The sequence below is a fragment of the Phycodurus eques genome, chromosome 19 (genome assembly GCF_024500275.1).
Source record: "Phycodurus eques isolate BA_2022a chromosome 19, UOR_Pequ_1.1, whole genome shotgun sequence".
NCBI classification, from domain to species: Eukaryota; Metazoa; Chordata; class Actinopteri; order Syngnathiformes; family Syngnathidae; genus Phycodurus; species Phycodurus eques.
In genome coordinates this window covers 905,460-925,926 of record NC_084543.1, presented here as the reverse complement: position 1 = coordinate 925,926, position 20,467 = coordinate 905,460, and the positions used below count along the sequence as shown (strand labels likewise).

The following is a 20,467-nucleotide window of genomic DNA, read 5'->3' as shown; positions in this document are numbered from 1 at the left end:
GGCTCCACACATGCAGATAAAAAAACACATTTCACAGTTTGGATCGTAGTGTGTGTGTGTGTGTGTGTGTGTGGTGTGGTGTGCTCCGATAATCTCAACTGGGGCTGCAACTCATGTTATATTAATAATCTCAATTATTATTATTATTTTTTTTTCCGTGACTCAAAATCAAAAACGTTTCATTTCCAGCTCCTCGTTGAAAAACAGGACATAATTTCAAATGGACAGTGCACAAACACGAGTTGATCATGATTCAGTTACCGTTTCGGCCCGTAGCGTCGGTCAAAACATCGGGAAAGTAAAAGCAGATGTTCGCAAATGTCTCATTTTGAAAACAACTCCTCGATCATCAGTGAGCTTTCATGGACGCCCACAGAAATCAGACAATATGAATATTCATTCTGATGATTTGGACAATTTTAAGTTAGTCTCTAAAACATTAAGCAATTATCACAATAGTCGTCGATGAATCGTCGCACCCGATCGCCGGGCCCGACCCGTTTCGGATCCGATCGTCGTTACCGATCCACTCTTAACACAACTCAGACCTCAGTATAATCTTATACGATAGTCTTCTAACATAAAATAATCTGCCGTTTGTCGTCGTTGACTAATCGAGACAAAGGAAGTCCGATTACGTGCGTTGCAGGCTTTATTACCACTTCTGGTGAAAACGCATACAGAACGATTGCTTAAAAATGCGTGACAAGCGGGAGCAGCGATAGAACGGCAGACGATGTCAAATGACTTTCTTTCGATTGTTTTGTTTTCGGGTGGTGGTGACATGAAGACGTTTGAAAATGTTAACGCGCCGCAACACTTTTTCTCCTCCTCTTCATCGTTGCCCCCCTCCAAAAAAAAAGGAAGAAAGCAAGCTCCCTCCTGACATTTGGAGAGGATAACGAGGAGGAAGAGGCTCTAATTGGTTCAAACCTGGCATCTTCCTCATCATCATCATCATCAACCTTTGCTGTCTTTTCAGTCTGCGCGCACGCACGCGCACACACACGTGCGCAGTGATTCACCTGAGAGCACCAGCAGATCAGGTGTAGTGGATAAAGCCGGTTGCCATGGAGACACAGCGTAGCAAGCGGCCAATGGGGATTCAGGGAACATATATCTTCAACTTTGTTGTGCGCCATGTTCAACTGTGTGCGTGTGTGATTCTCCTGCTTTTCGTCTACTCGGGGCAATCGTGCCGCGAGGCGCTGTCAATATTTCATCGTCAGCGCTCGGCAGCCTCCGTCGCAGGAGACGCAAAAGTGTTTTTTTTCCTTTGAGATCAATCTTCTAAAGTATGCAATCTTTCAAGTCTTTTGACGCCAGTTTTCTATTTGCACGCCGACGCTCGTCGTCGTCTGGCCTGCGTTCGATCGCGGTCGAGTCAAATTAGTATACGATCGTCTCGCACAGTTTGCGAGCCCTGCTGAAAAAGACAACATTTGCCATAATGGACAACCCTAAAAAAAAAAGGGTTATGATTGCCCCTAGATGCCACAAGATGGCACTGAAGCGCTACTTTTCTATCAGACAGGGCTTTGGACGCAGATTCATTCTTTTTAGTTAATAAATGATGATGTGCATTTGTTAGCTGTTCTCCAAGAAGAGTCCCCCGTATTGCCAGCCATTTTAGAGCACCGCGACTGAAAAGGCGGGGTTCACCCTCAACTGGTCGCCGGCCAATTGCAGGGCACATACAAAAAAAACAATCATTCCCACCTACGGGCAATTTAGAGTCTTCAAGCAAGCTACCACGCATGTTTTTGGGATGTGGGAGGAAAACGTGCCATCCTTGGTTTTTTTTCATTTATCTAATTAAATTGGTTAATTTATGGAAATAAAACGACCTAGAATAGCAAAATAAAGAACTTGTAATGTACATGTAACTATTTTATATTTGATTAAAAGAATGAACTAATTGATGAAATGAATCTTACCTTAAAATGCGATCATTAATTTGCATTCATATTTTTTTTTTTTACATTGACGTCGAGTTTAAAAATCCAATTTCCATATGCGTGCCTATCACCAAACATTAAGCACAAAATGTTTACCAAGCTCTTTTCAGTCATACTTTGGTTTACAACAAGGGGGCGGGTTTTAAACGAGGGTTTGTTTTTTTATATATATATAACTTTATAACGAAATAAGCAATGAGTCCAAAGTGTGACGAATGCGCTTTTTTTGACAAAAACACGAGCATCCATGTGCAAAACAAAATATGCATAAATGCATTTTTAATGAGTCCAGCTCAGCCGTTGTTGTTATGATGATGATGATGATGATGATGAGTACAATATGAAACATAAACAGCCGCCCTGCTGTTCTTCTCCTCACGGGGTCACCGACCGAAATGCAACTTTAATACGCCCCTTGTCTTGAATCACAAACGCACAACGCACGGTCGTGTGACGATTGCGTGCAAAAGAACGTTTCGCTTCTGTCGCGCACACGCACACACACACGCTCAGCAGCAGATGGATGCAGGCTGGCAATTCACCTGCGGCACTGCTAACGTGCTAACGCGGACCATTTTGTTTGCCTTGGTTTCGCTTTGAACTGAAGTCGGCGACAGAAAGAAGCTGCGGCATTCCTCTTTCTATTTTCATTTTCACGACCTCTTCCATTCAACGACGAGCAGACGGGTGGCGCTCTCGAGCCGCTCGGACGCTGCCTCCCCCGATATGCTCGGTTCATTTTTGTGAACTTCGTGTCGCGAGTCACTTTGACGAACCAGCGCTGGCAGGGAACTCGAGTCGCTTGGCAGTTTTGCAGGTAACAAACAATTCTTCAAAAGAGGCTTCAAGCTGTTCGTTGAGGTTTATCTTAAACAACCGCATAGCTTTGCCTTAAAGACTGCTAGCTTAATGCTATCAAGTCATGGGAAACGCCACAGACGCAGGCTAGCGCATAGCATCGGTGTCACGGTGTTATAATGCTTTAAGCGATGGCTATTCGAACACAAAGGTAGCCCCACATTGAGTCAGAAATGATAACAATACTAACAGGCATATATTCTTTGTCCTCTGCAAAGAACGACTAATATTACGGGGGCTTGGTGAGGAGCCGAGACCATCACCCTGTGTTGCATTTCCAGGCGTCCGTATTAGACTGCCCCCGGGTGGACAAGACGCACACAGCAGAAGGAGCAGCACGTTGTCTGTTGAATTGAAGCAAACATATGCGGCAAAAACTGTTTAATTACACCTAATTAACGATATCATTATTGTATGATTGCATAAGGTACAATATAATGGTGATATTTTAACGATAAAAAAAAATTTTCACTCACGAGGCCACGCCCCTTCAAGGTTAAACAACAATTCGCACCACATCCAACGCAATGGTGCTTACAGTAATTACACTTGATAAAACCAGTTCAGATGGTACGATGGAGGAGGGGTTAGCAGATCCGCCTCGCAATTCTGCGGTCGGCGGTTCGAAGGGGCTTCTGTGTGTCAGTTTATTAGGGACGCCTCCATTGAAACTTAATGCAGCCCCTCGAGGTCCTGTACTTGCAAAACGGCGGCGTTCCTAATGTTTTGTCCGCATGCAGCATTTATGTATGGATCCTGAATGCAAAAAAGGAAATAAATATGTCACGAAATAACTCACCGCGTGTGTGTGTGGTCAGCCATTGCCACGGGCAAGGTTGGCATTGCGTGCGCCACCGTTATGAACGTGGCTACTAAGCGCATGTGTGTGTCTGTGTGTGCGCGCTGCGAGCAACGACGCAAGCGGTGGTCAATCCGAGCGTGAAAAACAGTCAAGTGTTGCTGGTGTTTACTGCCGCCATCTTTGTTTTGGGCGCACTCCTTGACATCACCCTGACATTGTTTGTCCAAAAAAAGTAAATCATGTTGGCGTTTTGTTATTTTCGCCTTGTGGGATTTGCTTCATTTCCCCTGACACCCAGAAAGCTTTGAAGCACATTTGTTTTCCAGCATTCCCCCCCAGCATTATCTTTCACAGAAATAATAGAAATGTATCATTGTTTTCTTAACAGATCATGTGAAAATACTGTACGTGCCACTTACTGCATACAGCAGTTATTACAGAGAGGGCTGCTTTTCCTTTTGTCGAAACATGTACAACATGTAAATGTGGCACGATGGGACATTACGGGGAAAAAAATGGGACTTGATGAGACACAATATGGGACACTGAAATGGGACCAAATAAGGGAGACTGTAGGACAAAATGGGACAAAAAACCATGTGACAAAATAGGGGACATTTGGGGAAATGCTGACACATTTTGGGACACGGCGGAACACTTGTTGGAATTGCGCAGATAGCAGCTACGGCGAGCGAGCGTGCGCTCACCCCGAGTAAGTTGTAACAAGTCCTCCCAACATTTTCCCTCCTCAATCCTTCTGGCGGCGAGAAGGCGTTCTCAGCCTGGGAAAACTCGAACCGAAATCGCTTTAAGACGGCGGGAGCGCGGCCTTGGACCCATCCCGCCTGTAATCGCGGAAAAGCCCAACCCAGGATCCCCGACGAGATGCGGATTATGTCGGAATGAGACGGCGTTACATCACACCGTGGCTTGTTGCTAAGCCGGCTTTAAAGCTGCGAAGCCTTCTGGGAAACGTGCGCACAAATACGTCTGTGTGGACTTCTCACTTTTTGTACTTAAACACAAACGTTTTCTTCTTTAAGACATAGAAGACTTCTACTAGCTTTAGCGTTAGCCAGCTAGCACGAGCGACTGTATTTGACATACAGCGTTAGCTTTAACCGCTGTGCAAGTCTAGTATTTAACTGCACATTGTTAGCTTTAGCCCGCTAGAACGACACATCTATTTTACATACGCAGCTAGCTTTAGCTAGCTAACCCACTTCTATTTTATAACCCTTATTAGCTTTAGTCACCTTACATTACCCGGTTCTCGTCGAGATACTGCACACGTTTAGCTTTAGTCAGCTGAAATGACTCTATTTTGCGTACACTGTTAGCTTTAGCCAACTAGCACGACGCAATCCAGTTTAAATACGCCATTGGCGTCGGGCAGCCAACACGCCTCACAGCGCTTCTCAAAAAGCTATTTCTTCATGAACTGCCAAGTAGCAGCTAAGGCAAAGCTGTTTTTGCATTCCGATCAAATACAGAAAGATGCGAGAAACATGAACAACATGATCCAAGTCAAGCTTCCCGCTTGTCTCGTTAGCATTATGTGCAAGCCGCACGATGAATTATTGACAAAGCTTCATTCAGCTGACCTTCGTCCTCGTCTTCCCGGCGGACCTTCATCGTCCAGTCTTTAAAACAAAAAGAATACAGAAAATATCAAGTCGCTTGAAGACAAAGGAAGGTCTCCAGCTAAGTACTTTCTTACCTTGAGACCTTTTCTGTCTGCCTTCCAAGTGCAAATTCAATGAAATCAGGATTGTGAGCTTGATGCCGAGAATTTCTATGAACAAAAGAATGCCCTAAATTCCCTAAAGTCGCTTGCTGAAAGTATCTCTTTACCTTCTTTTTGCTTTCATTTAGGTATTTAAAAAAGGATTTCAAATGGTCAATTGATTGGATGTTTTTTTTTTTTTTATAACTTAAATCATTGACGAATTGAGCTACAGTGGAGCTTTGCATAATTGTGAAATCGCCTTTCTCGCCAATCCCTCCCCCTTTTTTTGAACCCGACCTCCACTTATTCACGTAAAAAAAGCAATCAATTATAATGAGCAATTTTGCACTCGTCACGCTCAAGCTTGATCCCCTGGATTATAATTCCATTCATCCATTTTTCCGTAGCGCTTCACCTGACGCGGGTCGCGGGCGGGGCGCGCCGGGTCTCGGCGAGAGGCGGCGTACACCCCGAACTGCTCGCCGGCCAATCGCAGGGCACGCTCACGCCTACGGGCAATTTCGAGTCTTCAGTGAACCTAGCGCGCATGTTTTTGGGATGTGGGAGGAAACCGGAGTACCCGGAGAAAAGCCACGCGGGCACGGGGAGAACATGCAAACGCCACGCAGGCGGGGCCGGGATTTCAACCCGCAACCTCACAACTGTGAGGCAGATGTGCTTCCCAGTCGCCCACCGTGCCGCCATTATTATTATTGTTTATGTTTTTATTGTATTTTGTATTTTTTTGCTGGGGGCACATTATTACATGAATAATGTTACTCATTTGTTCGGTATAGAAACGTAAAGAGAAAAATCCAACTTGCTTTGGCATTTAGTGTTCCACGTGGTAATTATGTTTCATCGACGTTGGGATTACGAGGGGGTCCTCTCCCTTGTAAGGAGGGGTCCCTGGAGCCGAGTTTGAGAACCGTTTATCTATGCCGGCGACGTATCGTGACAGGCGGGACAATTAAATGCTCTTCCACTAGATGGCAGAAGCTACGCACTGTGGTTAAGTCGCGTTTCCACGGGTGCTGAGGAAGCAACTTGAGCCCAGCTCGTCGTTATTTCACTGCATTCTTCTGCATATACTTTTTGCGACATTTTTCTTTGGCGGTGTGCCGTCGGATTTCTGGATTGGCAACATTGTAACTTTGTTTCCTCGAAAAGGTTTTCATCCCAAAAGTCTTGGAAAATGTTCTCCCTTTGGACACAAAAAGTTGCCGCCCTCCCGCGTTAAACGTCACGGCGGGTCAGATGAGAGCGTCCGTCCGGCGTGAGAACCGCGGAGCGGCGCGGGGGATGTGCGCAGTCATTTCTTCCATTTGGAGAGCGGGCCTCGGTGCCTCGGGGCCTCGGGGCCTCGGGGCCTCGGTGCCTCGGGGCCTCGGTGCCTCGGGGCCTCGGGGCCTCGTGGCCTCGGCTCAGGTGCTTGCAACTTTCTGTCTCATCTCCCGTGGAAATTGCAGCGCGCCCGGCGGGGATGAAGGCCGCGGAGATCGGAAGAGACTTTGATCCCATTTTCCCTCACTTTCAGACCTGCTGCGCTGCGCCAAATGACTTTTATTAAGAGGCGAGGCAGAAAGCAAAGACATTGATTCGAAACGGTTTAACAATCGGATGAACAAAAAACACGATTTTGATAATCCATTCATCGAGACCGCGTTCGACTTCAAATTGTTCAGCCTCTCGACAGTAAATATTGTCCGATTTCTCTTGCCCTCAATGAAAGCAAACTGATGATATTTCTGTTTAATCAACGTAAGACGTTTGCAAGCATCTGCTTTTACTTTGGAAAACAATGATCGACATTTTTGCCGATTTTCTGACGGATGTTACAGACCAAACCAGTAACTGGGTGAGAGTACCTTTACAGTATGTTTGTGCATTTTCTGCACTGTTGATTTGAAATAATGTCCTGTTTTTGAATAAAGGGATAGAAAGTATTATTTTTTTTATCCGATCCATCGATTCATCAAAAAAACCCAAAAAAACAATCAACAGATTAATTATAAAATAATTGTTAGTTTGCAGCCCTGAACGCTATATTAAGTGACTTTTGCAACCTCCATAGAAACTAGTGACTCTGATTCCCTAAGAAACAGACAACATGAGTGGAAACATTTGCACATCGTTTTGCGTATGACAAGAAAGAAACCAGCTGAAAGGCAACGAAAATCGTTTTTTTTCCCGAGCGGGAGAAAAATAAAATCTAACTTTAAAGTGACTTGTCGACAACGAAATTGAATTGCTAGAGGAATTAAGCCAAGGTAGCAGTGTACTAACGTGCGTGCGTCGTCATTTGATCTTTGACCTTAATGCGGCTTCTGCGCCAGCCGATTTCTTTGCCCAATTAGTCCGTCCTCATCTCGGCTCAGCTCAGCGTCCTCTTCCTCCTCCTAATTTTCCCAGGTGGCCAATTGTTCCACGCCGGCTCCCGCAAACTGACAGCACGCCGTTAAAACGCCATTTGAGTCACGACGCGCGCATCGTTAAATAGAAAAATGTCCGCGCCTCGGCCTTCCAAACTGCAGCGCTTGTGTCCATTCGTCCTGGAGGACATCAGCGGCGTTTACGGGACTCCTCAAAGTCGTTCAAGACTTTTTTTTTGGGTGGGGGGGGGGGGGGGTGATTTCTCCACTAGTACTTGTGCTTTCTCCGTCGTCGCTGCGAGATGACAAACGGGAGGCCGGCCGCAATGATTCAAGTGCCGCAAGGCGGGATTTGGCCTGGAGTTGGACGGCGCTTGGTGAATTGCACGGAGGCACTCGGCGAGTCGGTTTCAAACGGACGACGACCTTTTCACCGTCCAAAATATTGGCATCGTCTATCGTGAAGGGGGCGTGTCATCGGGGTTATGCGACGGCCGGCTGCCTTACGACGCTCCGACGCTACACTATATAATGACTCAGAATTATAGAATTTCATAGCTCAACCTTCAGTGGTGTCCTACTTTCAGCCAACATGTTAGGGGAAATTGAATTGAATGTTTATATACAAATACTTGTGTGTCTAGGGCGCCTGTCAACACATCAGGGGTGAAATTAAACCAAACAGCCAAAAAGTCCATTTTTAGATGTTTGAGGGCAGGATTTCTGAAAATGTTTCGGAGCGAGTCATTCTGCATTCCCGCCCACTTTGAATTGTTGGCTGATGTCGATCTGATCGCAAGAATAAACAAATAGGGTTAAAATGCTTCCAATAATACCACACAAACAAATATATGTTCTCAAATTTTTATAGAGAAAACATTCACAGGACAAGGAGGAAAAAGTAAGTGAACCCTTGGATTTCATAACTGGTTGACTTTCCTTTAGCAGCATTTGGTATAGCAAGCGGTCCAGGCCCTGAGCTAGAAAAGCACACCCATACCCTGACGCTCCTTCCACATGCTTCACGGTTGGGTTCAGGTTTTGATGTTGATGTGCTGTGCCAATTTTCCTCCACACATGGCGCTGCGTCTTTTAAATGGTGAGAAAAAATAACAGCACATTGTATCCACATTCTAATAAAGGATGAGATTAATACAAATCTAAAATACAAATCAGCGGGTGAGGGAAGTGTCGCTCCGAGCAAGGTTGAAAAAAACAAAACAAAAAACAAAACGGCCAAAAAAAACCAACAGTGAATATGCTGACAGGCCGTTTGAATGTGCAGAACATAAAAAAGCTGAAAGTGTAATTACGGGTTTCAGTGTTTCAGCCTTTCACGTTTCTTTCAGCGTGAAAATAATGCAAGCGAGCGGGTCATATTTTACCTGAGTGCACGCAGACACTGAAAGCTTTCCCCCTGCGTGGCGGCCCTCGTTCATCGCTTCACACACAACTCCGCGACGACGCTCTCCTTTGGCGCCGTGGCGGCCGTCGCCATGGCGACGCGGCCGAGCTTTCGGCCTGCGACTTGACGATCGGTCGTCTTGGCGACGGGGCGCTTCCGTCTTTTGTGTTCTTGATCACGCTGAGACTGACGACCGATGATAAAAGTGCAGCTTTTAGCGAGCCTGTTGAAGATTTACTGCGTGAAAAAAAGAGGTGAGTGAACCGCTACACTGACACTTTTTATCGTCACGTACCAATCATTTCTTGTTTTCGCGGTGAGTGCCATCTTCACTTTTACAACAAGGCAGAGGTGGCAAAAGTACTCACGTGCTCTGCTGAAGTGCAAGTACAGATACTTGCATAAAAAAGGCTTTGTAAGTAAGTAAGTAAAACAGGACAGAGCGGGAAATGTACTTCACTAGACTGGAGCCATCCCAGCGATCATACTTATATTTAAACGATTAAACTCCCTCTAGTTGAACAAAGAAAGGATTATCTTTTTGTTGTTGTTGTTGCACAGCTTTGCAGCATATGAGTGTTTGCGACTCGAAGACTTTGCCTTTAATTTGCCCACTGTGGGATTAATAAAGGATCGTGTTGTGTAAACGAGCACTGAAGCCGAAAGAAGATAACGAAGGCCGCTTTTCCACTGCAGGTCCGAGTCAACAATTCTCATTTCATGAACTATTTCCATTTACTTTTCAAGCGTCGACGGTCACGGCTCACGAAATGACCCCACATTACACATAAATGACGACTCCGGTGTCAACACAGAAATAAACAATAATGCATAAATGCTAGCAATATTCAACATTGCAAAGCCTTTGGGGAGCCCGCAGATGATGCTTCCCCCATATGGATTTAAATAAGGGGAATGAATCTTCGCAATACGACAATTTCTTTTTACTAATTTAATGATGTATGGATACACCTGTACTGTAGCATAGTTGCATCACATTGAATGTCTATACGCCTCTCACGTGCCATATTTACATGACATACTTTACACGGTGACGCCTTGAGATACGAGTGACCTGACTTGTGGGTTGTTCGCAGTTGTCATTTGGACAATTTTTTTGGGGGGGCGGGGCATTTGTGAGCGCGACCTTGAGATTCGGATGCTGGCATTGAACTTGTCACGAAGCAGCAGTTTGGAAAGTATGAATTCGTCAAAAAAGCGGCCTCAAACTATTTAAAACAAACAATTACACGTGTATTGAAAAAAAAGTACGTCGCTTTACCTTTGTAAAGTGTGCTTAACTTAATGCTAACCAAAAAAAATGCAAAATGCCATTGACATGCTAACGGTTAGCATTGCTAGTTGTACTTTTAGAAGCAACAGATATTGGAGCACAAACAGTGGAATAACACAAGTGGACAGATAACAATACTCACAGGCCTATATTCCTTTTTTCTCTGTGACAACTAATTGAAAACTAAAACTTTCTTTGTGTCTGCATGACTGCATTATACTGCCTCCCGGTGGCCAAGGAAGGCCAGCACAACGATTGGATTGCAGAATTTCATTCTTTTATGACACTATGTTTTTAGGAAGTCAAGTCAAATATTATGTACAGTGGACCCCTGCGAAGTCACAGTTCAGTACTGGTGGGTTCACCGATTTGCACATTTCTTTTTCAATTTGTCTTTTTCTTTGTTCTTTTTTGCCAACCCTGAATACACCTGCTGGCGGTTTATCCCGACTTATTCAATTTAATATTTTTAGAAAACAAATTTTGTTTTTTCAGTGCAATTTGAATCAATCAATTATCCTCAGATTTTCATTCTTCCCGATCCGCGAATAGCAGGGATCCACTGTCGCGCTCATTTTCCTGATTCCAAACACAAACACAAACACAACACGAGAAATTGTTGCTTTTTTGGCATTTCCATTCATTTCAATGACAAATGATGTTTTGAGTTGGGAGCCTGGCCACGGAACGGATTACACTCGTATGTCGAGGCACCGCTGTCGTCACTACACATTCCGACAGCACTTCGAAATGGCCGCCTCACTCTATATGGGGAGAAATTCCCGGCAGGGTCGCAACGGTGTTACGTGAGGTGCGCGGTGTGAAGCCAGCCTGAGACGGCGTCAAAACTGCTCGACACTTTTCCGACCGCTGCCCCCTGGAGGCATGCGGAGCAGTTGAAAAAGTGCTGAACGTGAATGTGGATGTCAGAACTTGGGAAAGTTCTCAGAGGGGATTTTTTTTTCGCCGATTCTGATTTTTTGATGTATTTCTTTGCCGATTCCCCCAGCGGAGAGGATTTGATCTCAGATTTGGAAGCGGCGGCGGCGGCGGCGGCGAGGGTGTAAAAGTCCCTCCGGCGTCTTCAGCTGCCAACAAATGAAGACTTCATCGACGGAAAAGCAAAATCATTTCGGCACATTTATTTACTCTGCGGTGAGCACCAGACGTCCATTGGGGGTAAAGGAATTGAAACGGGGCGGGACCCATTTTCGAAGAAACATATTTTTCTATAACGCCACATTTGCGTATATTGTGGCCAGACGTAATAGCCGATTACGTCTGGCCCCTGCAGTGACCGCCAGGTTGTCTATCCGGGGTAAGGTGTTTATTAGCGCGAGGCTTTCAATTTTATTGACACATTTCCACATTTATACATCATAACATACTTGATCTTCGAGTAGCCAGATGTGTTTGTTGACTCGCACGCAGAGAGGACCCGACATCTATTAGGGCTGCGACATTGATTAGGGGTATGGCGTTTATGAGGGGTACGGCATCTAGTAGGGGTCACGACCTTGTTCAGGGGTACAGCCTTTATTATTTACCTACATGAAAAACTGTACTAATAGCATATTTGCTCGGTGCATTTATTTACTCCAATAACCAGGTGTGTCTATTCGATGGACTGAGTTATTAGGGGAGAGGCGTTTACTTGTACAAACATATTTTTATTGAAAAAACACATTCGCTTACTTGCAAAAGGGACCTGGCGTCGATGAAGGGGAAGAAGCACATTTTTAGATACCTCGGCTGCGACTTCCCGTTTACACGCGCGGAGGCTCGGCGGCGCCTGAATCGCTTTGTTCTCGTTGTCTGAGAATTCCCAGCGGTGGTCCGAGCCACCGCGACCTCCCCCGCCCGCACCCGAAGCCTCCCATTTTCCGCAGCTCCCTAAACGGACGGCGTCAACTCCTCGGCATGACTCGCCCGGAGTCGCCGCCGCTTCCGCTCGAGCGCGTCCACAAAGCATTCGCGTAGCTTCGCCTGATCTGCCGACCTGAAATGAACTCAAATCCTTTTTGAAGATGGTTCGATGTTGTGAAGTTTGCCGGCGCCATCTGGCGGCGGGGGTCTCAGGCTCGCTCGTGCCTCAAAGTTTCGCTTGCATCTCAAGACAAAAGATAAGAAGACTTGTATTTCAAACCTCTTTCAAGGCACTCGTCTCAAGGCACTACTGTGCACGTGAACGTAAATTCAAAGTAGAGCTTAAACAGTTAATTCATCGACAACTAATCGATTATCAAATCAATCGACAACTATTTTCCTATTCAGTTAATCGTTTCAAAACCTTGTTTAACATAAAAGATTTCAGCCTCTCAAAAGTGAATCTTCTTTGATTTCTGTAGTCCTCCGTGAAAGCTGACTGCTTATCTTTGATGTTTTTGTTTTTGTTTGTTCAAACTGAGACATTTGCAAATGTCTGCTTTTGTTTTTTGGAAAACAATGATGCGCATTTTTGCTGATTTTCAGACGGACGTTACGGACCAATCGAGGAACTGAACTGTCATCAATTCCTCTTTGTGCATTTTCTGCAATGTCAATTTGCAATATTGTCCTGTTTTTGAGTAACGGGATGGAAATCGAACAAAAATATATTCACTTCAGTCGGTTGATTGAAGACTCTAAATTGCCCGCAGGTGCGAATGTGAGTGCGAATGCTTGCTCGTCTCCACGTGCCCGGCGACCGGTTCGGGGCGCACCCCGCCTCCCGCCCGAAGATGGCCGGGATGGGCTCCGGCACGCCCGCGACCCGCGTGAGGAGAAGCGCTACAGAAAATGGATGGACGGATATTCAGTTCATTGAATTGAAAAAAGAATCCGCAGATTTCAAACAAAGAACTTGTTTCACCCAAAAAAGATATTCATTCTATTTTGGAATAAAGCTGAAACATCATAAAATGTGACCGTGAATAAGTATTCACATGATTTTTGATTTTTTTTGCAAAAGAAAAAAAAGACACTTCCTAACTTTGCCGTGTCGAAATTGGAAGGAAAAAAAGGTACGTCTTCCATTTAGGAAGAAGAGAAGAGTGCCTGCAACATGACAAAATGTGTGAAAAGGGAAAGAAACTCTGCGATCGGTCTGAATATGAAAGGCGTTCGTCAGCGACTCCCGCGCGAGTCCTTTGTGTTGCGCCGCCGTGGTTCACGGTGACTTACGGAAACGACACGCGGGACTTTACGACGGCCCAGGGACAATTTGTTCCACGGCCATCAAAGGCGCTCGGGCCGCAATAAATATGAGGCGGATAAAAGCCGATAAAAACCCTCTCAGACGACACACACGGCAGACGTAACGTGCGCAACGTCTCGCTTGCCGACGTGAGGGACTCGCGTCGCTCTCGTTATCGTTTGCGACGCGATCGGTCGACTTTGCGATGCCGGCGAGTAGACCGGGCCCGCGGTTTTCCACGCCGATGGAGCGGCACGACAAGCGGTCACTGCAAAGTCGGCAACGATCACGTCCGACCGCGTCGCCGCATACGGTACAGTACTCCGAACGGCGACCTCCTCTGACTTGACTTTCATTCGACTCGCCACGTTGGCGCCAACGTGTTCTTCGCAATTACGACCGAACGATGTCGTCCGATTGCCCGCGTCTCCTGTGGACTGTACAAAATGGCGGGCGACGAGCGGTCGTCCGTCTTCACGTGCCTTCCCGGCACGCAACGCTGCGGCGCCGCAGTGCACTTCTGTTAATGACGGTTGGCAGCGGAGGCCCTAAAGGCGCACATCCGTCACGTCAGACCGGAAAAATGTGTCGCCTTCTGGAAGAAGACGAAGCGAAACACAATTGCTAATCAATCGATCGATCGATCCGAGGTCGAGCGGGAGTTTTTCCTCCTACAAAACATCTTTGACAATTGTACGATTCCATTTTAAAATCTCTCGGTGTCCCAATACTTTTGTCCAAACATCCTATTCACTTTCTGTATGTGCCTCCAATTTCGGGACCAAAATCTACATTTTCCCCATTTGGTCTATCTACCGATTTCCGATTACTTTTGTCCATACCAGCAATTGAATTCCGCCCTGAAATTGTCCCAATACCTTTTTTTTTTCCAAACTGGATATTTTCATTTTTCATTTTCTTTTCCAATTTTTCACCCTGTAAGTGTCCTGATACTTACGTCCACACTCACCGTAGTTTGCGCTCTCTCGGTGTCCCAACACTGTACATTTTTTTTCCACTTCCTGTTGCTGTCCCAATACATTTGTTTTGGCCATGCGACCATTTTTTACCCATTGGATTCCACCGTGTACGTGTCCCAATTCTTTTGTCCAAATTCCACCTTTGCCCAACTCTTCACATCACGGACGTGTCCCGATACATTTGCCCAAGCTAGCATCTTTTCTCGTGAGTGTGTACGCCCTCCTCCCACAGAGAGCTCGTTAGGGCTTCCATTAGCGTCAGCAAACAAGCCGCGTCCCAGCGGGGGAACGTCGGAGATGCCGGTGAGAGGAAAGCGCCGATTAGCCACGCGATGGCTTCCAAATCAAACACATCATCATCAAAGCCCCCCACCCTCGTCACCCCCGCCGTGCTCTCGGCGATTAAAGCTCCATTCACACGCTGGCTAATTAGTTCACGCCCGCTTTTGATTTGACGGCGGGTTCACGGCGGGGGCTCCGCTGCGACTAGCGAGCCCCCTGAGGAGAAGATTGACATTCACGCGTATGAATCGCACAACTCAGCCGCTAAGTGACGAGATTTTTTTTCCTCGGGAGCCTGGAAAGGAAAACAGATCGTTCGCTTGCCTTTTAGCACGTCAACTTACAGACCGAGACGTAAGATCGTTCGCGAGGCTTTTTGCACGTTAGCTAACCGACAGAGGCGTGGGGCGAAAACGGTAGTCTAGTCAAAAGTATTGGGACCCCTGCAGTGAAGCAAGATCATTCCTTCGCTAACAGATGGAGATGGAAGCGAGCTTGTTAGCTCATGCTATGCTAAAATGCTAACAAATAATCTTACAGTTTTGCCTATTAACCAACGCGCTAACATGCTACCATACGAGGTTCCTTCTCCGTCACGCTTACGAACGATGTAACACCTTTACACACTATCTAACAGGCTAACAATCTTACACAGTTTTGCCTTTTAACCAACGTGCTAACATGGTAACAGATAATCTTCCTTCTTCGTCTGCTAGCCAATGTGCTAAAATGCTTACAAAGGATGTAACATCGCTACCCATGACCTAAAATACAAACAAACAATCTTACAACTTTGCCCATTAAGTACCGTACTAACATGCAAAGTAAAGATCTTCCTTCTCCGCCTGTTAGCTGGATGTGCTAAAATGCTAACAAACGTGCTACATATGAACAATGAATTTTAGAATTTCGCACATTACACTGGTCAACAACTGATTTTTTAGTTGATTTAGCACAATTTTGATGTGCTGAATCCAAATATCACATCGATTATGCTCAATCAGCTCAACTTTTTGAACTATGACCACAAGTTTCTTGTATATTTTTGTTGACGTGTGCAGGTATTTTCGCTTTAGATGAACCCCATTTCCACTTCGGTGGGGGAAAGATGATTTTGGATACAAGCATGGTCACGGAACATATTCAACTCGTTTCTCAAGGCACCGCTGTAGCACCACCACCACCAATACTACCGCCACCTCAAGCGCTAGTACTCAGAGCAGCGGTACTGCCACAATCGTGACGCCGAAGAAGCGGCGCAGCACTCTCGGCTCATTTGCATATTTATGTTTAGCTTTCATTTCACGCCGCGCGACTTCAGTGCTATTCCGAGCGCCGATTCGCCGCCACGGAGCCGTCTCCCGAGCGGGCGGCGTCTCGGCCCATAACCGGACCGGACCGGCTTTTACGGCCTCCGGCCGCCGGCGCCGGAGCGAATAATAAGCGCTTTTAAGCCAGAAGGCTCGACGCCGGGGAGACGGACGACCGCAGTCGCGAGCTAACAAAACGTACGGAGGAGGAAACGGTCGCCACCGCAACAGGCGGCGGACGATGAGACGGGCGTTGAACTGCGTCCGAGGTTGTCATTTTTGTTGAGTCGGCGGCCCGCTCGTGACCGCGCTAACGTCGGCCGGCATCGGAGGGTGTTTGCGATAAGCGGTGACGCTGAAACAGGAAGAAGAGGAGCCCAGCGTGTTGGAAACATATTTCTTTATTCAAGATAAGAAAGTCCAAGCAGCGTGTCGATAAATAAAAGTCGTACGTCGGAACACAAAAGACGAGCGGAGCCTCCGCGACACGAGCGAGCTGACGTTCGCGCCAACTCGAACGGGGGCGACTGGAACGATTTGGAGGGCATTTCACTTTTCGTCCAAAAGACTTTGTCGCTTCGAAATTTGACACCGCAATAATGCAACATTTGTTTCGAGTGCAAACTCATTCAAATAAGACAATTTTAGACCATTTTCAAAGCTTATTTTTACTCGAACTAAGTTGGGGGGTGGGGGGGAGAAATTGCCACTTGGAAGATATATGTAATTCAATAGATAGTTATGTACCCAAACATTAAAAAAAAAAAACATTGTAGAACTGTAATTGCAATACTGCGACAGCATCAGAATGCGACAATGGCCCATGCCTACCGACCAACTCACAAAAGATGACAGAAAACGCGACACACAAAGACAATCGGGCTGTTTTCGTGCCGATTTTGTCCCTTCCCGACCAAGGTCGTCAAACGGCGCCCTCGTTAACTCTCGCGTCTCCTCGTTCCCGGCGCTCCCCTGCGTTCCTGCCGCCGCCTGCCAACGCATCCAGGACCACCTCCGTAACCTTTCCTCAATCAACCGTTCATCGTTTTACATCTGCCTCCGCCCGCTCTTGGGTCCAGCTCCTCCCCACACGTGACGCAATATTTACAACCGAACAGCTTCACGAGTCACGACTCGGTGAATTGTGACATAAAACGAAATGCAGCCAATTATGAAGTGACCTGACCGAGGAACGAGGAAGTGGGCGCACCTAAAACAAACACGTCCTACCCTATGTCATATTTAGCGACCGGGGTTCAAATCGCGGCCCCGCCTGTGTGGAGTTCGCATGTCCTCCCCGTGCCTGCGCGGCTTTTCTCCGGGTACTCCGCTTCCCTCCCACATCCCCAAAACACGCGTGCTACGTTGATTGAAGACTCCAAATTGCCCGTAGGTGCGAACGTGAGCGCGGATGGTCGTTTGTTTCTGTGTGCCCTGCGATTGGCGGGCGACCGGTTCAGGGCGTAACCCGCCTCCCGCCCGAAGACAGCGACCCTAATGAGGAGAAGCGGGAAAGAAAATGGATGGATGGAGATCTGCCCCAGGTGATAAGAAGCCTTTTTTTGGACGACATCACCATTCTACAAACGTCCCGCCTCCGGTCCCTTCGTCAACTACTTGGGAAACATCGGCGCAACATAGCCGGCCGGGAGTGTTTGTCGCTCCTCGTTTTTGTTAGCTCCCGTTAGATCATGTGACCTTTCTGCCTCGCAGGACTGGATGCGAGATCGGTGGCGGAACACAATCTTTTTGCGTGTGTGTTGAGATTATCGCAGCGCACCGCAATGTACGGCCAAAAATGATTTTTTTTTATCTTCGTGTGTGTGTTCTGTCAGATATAAACATTCTTTTAAGTTTTGAAAATGTAGCAGGCCTAACAATGAGAAAGGAGTGGAGCAAAAAAACTAACTTTGCTCGAAAAAAATAAAAATAAATAAATAAAAAAACCTTAGAAAGGGGCAGATTGAAAATAAAAACCAGGAGCGAGACAAGATGCAAAAACAGTAATGGCCTGAGGCAAAGGAACAAGCCGGCGGCTTCCCGGTGCGGGCGCGGCGCACGAGACCGGGACCGATTGACCGTATCCCCCAGGTGCGCCTCGTCGCTCCAAACAAAGACTCTGACGCCGGGCGGCACGCTTAACAGAGACATAAACACGGAAACCTAAAATGTTGAATTTGTTATGAATGAAGGCCATCTTCAAAAAGCACGACGCGTCCAGTTGCCTGCGTTCGACTTGACTTGACAACGGAGAAGCTAAACAGACATTTAGTGAGCTGAGCAAATCTTCTCCAGCTTGCGGCAGTGAAGAAAAGCACCCGGCAGCCTGAACTAATGTTCTTCTGGGGACCGGAATGACGGACTTCCAGGGCCGGGGGGACGCCGAGTAGCGAGGCGCGGAAATTGCGGCGAGGAGGTCGGGACAGCTTTATTGAGCGGGACCAAAAAGCTCGCTGAGTGTTTCTTGCACTTGATTCACGAGGCTTAATGGACCAAACGAGCCTTGCTAAATGTCACCTTTACGACTTTAATTTCAAACAGTTCCCAGGTGTCTGTGGCACGCTTTCGTGGAAATAGCCCAAGGATCAAGAATCATGGACATTTTCACAAACTATTTCAGCGTATTTTAAGGTTGGATCGCGAATATATTTGAAGTGTAATGCTAAAGAAATGTTGGGAATTTCATGGGAGGACTAAACGGCATCAAAGTTGTTCAAATCAAGTCAACGCAACATGACGTTAATAGAATATTGTGCTTCAAAAAACGTGGTCTGTTGAAAAGTGAATAAAGCGCTTCATTCCTCCAGGGCCACAGGGGGCGCCGTGTGCCGAAGGAGTCATCCTTGTTCGGCAAACCCACACGTAGGACACATTAATGGTCAACAAGAGAAGTCAAAGCAGCCAAAGACGGAGGGGGCGGGGGCGGGGGGGGGGATTGCGTGTGTGTGTTTTGGGGCTGCGTTGTCATGGCAACCAGTGCTGAGCATCACAACCTGGGATCCAATAACGCTGCCCAATCAAACATTTTAGCATCTAATGAATTTAGAATTTTGTCTTAGGGGAGGAAATGAAAGAACTTTGATGAAAGATAACGATGGTGATTATATGTGACGGTTGTCATGACGACGGTGAGGTTAAAAATGAATGTGGGGCAGCAGATGGCGACATTGCTTTTTTGGGGCACTTGGGCAAAACAGTCAATGAATTTTGCCTCGTCTCATTTCCAACTAGATTTACAAAACAGTCAAAATGTCATGTCATATCATGTAGCTACTGTATATACTTTACATTTGATATATATATATATATATATATATATATATATATATATATATATATATATATAAAATCAATTTTTATCTGGTTTTGTTGTGTTTTTTCGAACGCAACTTCAAAAATGGAGAATATCCAAAATACATTTTATGCTCCGTGGTTCTTTTTGTTATTTACACCGGAAAAGTCGAGAGCGGCGCCTAAAAAAAGAAAAATCTCCCTTGCTTCACGGTGACTGGCAAAGGCCGGCAGGCCTAAATGGAGGTGCTGTGGGTGGCGTCAATGGCTGCGGTCACGGGTCCCGCCTGGTAGAGCGGCACCTTGCCAGGGCTCTGCCGGAAGAGCCCCCCGTTGGGCGCCCTGTGCTTGCACTGCACGGTGCCCGCGAGGTGGGCCGGCAGCGTGGTGTCGCCAGGGAGCTGGGGCGGCGGCAGCGTCCTGCCAAGGGTCGCCCCAAGGTGAGGGTGGCTCAGGGGCGGCGGCGGCGGCGCCCCCTCCCTGGACAGGAAGGTGGTCACGGCGAGGCCCGGGGGCATCACGCCCGCCCGGGTGGGCCGCACGCTCCCGACGTCCAGCGCGGAGATCTCGATAGAGGGGCCGGGGATCTGCTTGTGGACCAAGTCCTCGTCCAAAAGACTGTTCATACGCCGATGCACCTGCTCCAGGTTCACCTCCTTGTCCTACAGGGGGACACACACACACACACACACACACACACAGAGGCTGAGATTGGCGAGAAGCTGCTTTCGTTTCTTCCGGCTCCGTGACCGCCGCCCGAGCCCCGCCCTGCGGACGCCTCGGTCTCGAAATCCAATTTGGCCAATCGAAGACTAATCCAAGATTAAAGATTACGGACTAACGAGCGTAGAGTGAAGACGGGATGTCGAGACGGGAACATTCCCGGCTCCCACGTGTGTGCACTTTGTTGGAAAAATCCAAAGAGCTTTTGGAAACTGACGACTATAGATTGAATACTGAATGGTCAAGCCTGAAGACAGAAGACTGAAGAACGGAAGTCTGGACTGGAGA

The 20,467-nt window shown here is 47.0% G+C and overlaps 1 protein-coding gene across 1 annotated transcript in view; it reads right to left on the bottom strand.

The window, feature by feature from the left end:
- Positions 1–16,941: 16,941 nt before the first annotated feature.
- LOC133418191 (glutamate receptor ionotropic, delta-1-like) overlaps positions 16,942–20,467 on the bottom strand; it is a 75,046-nt gene continuing 71,520 nt past the window's right edge. The window contains exon 17 of the mRNA XM_061706633.1: positions 16,942–20,118. Coding sequence (XP_061562617.1) covers positions 19,693–20,118 — 426 coding nt within the window. The 3' untranslated portion in view covers positions 16,942–19,692. The remainder of the gene's footprint in view (positions 20,119–20,467) is intronic.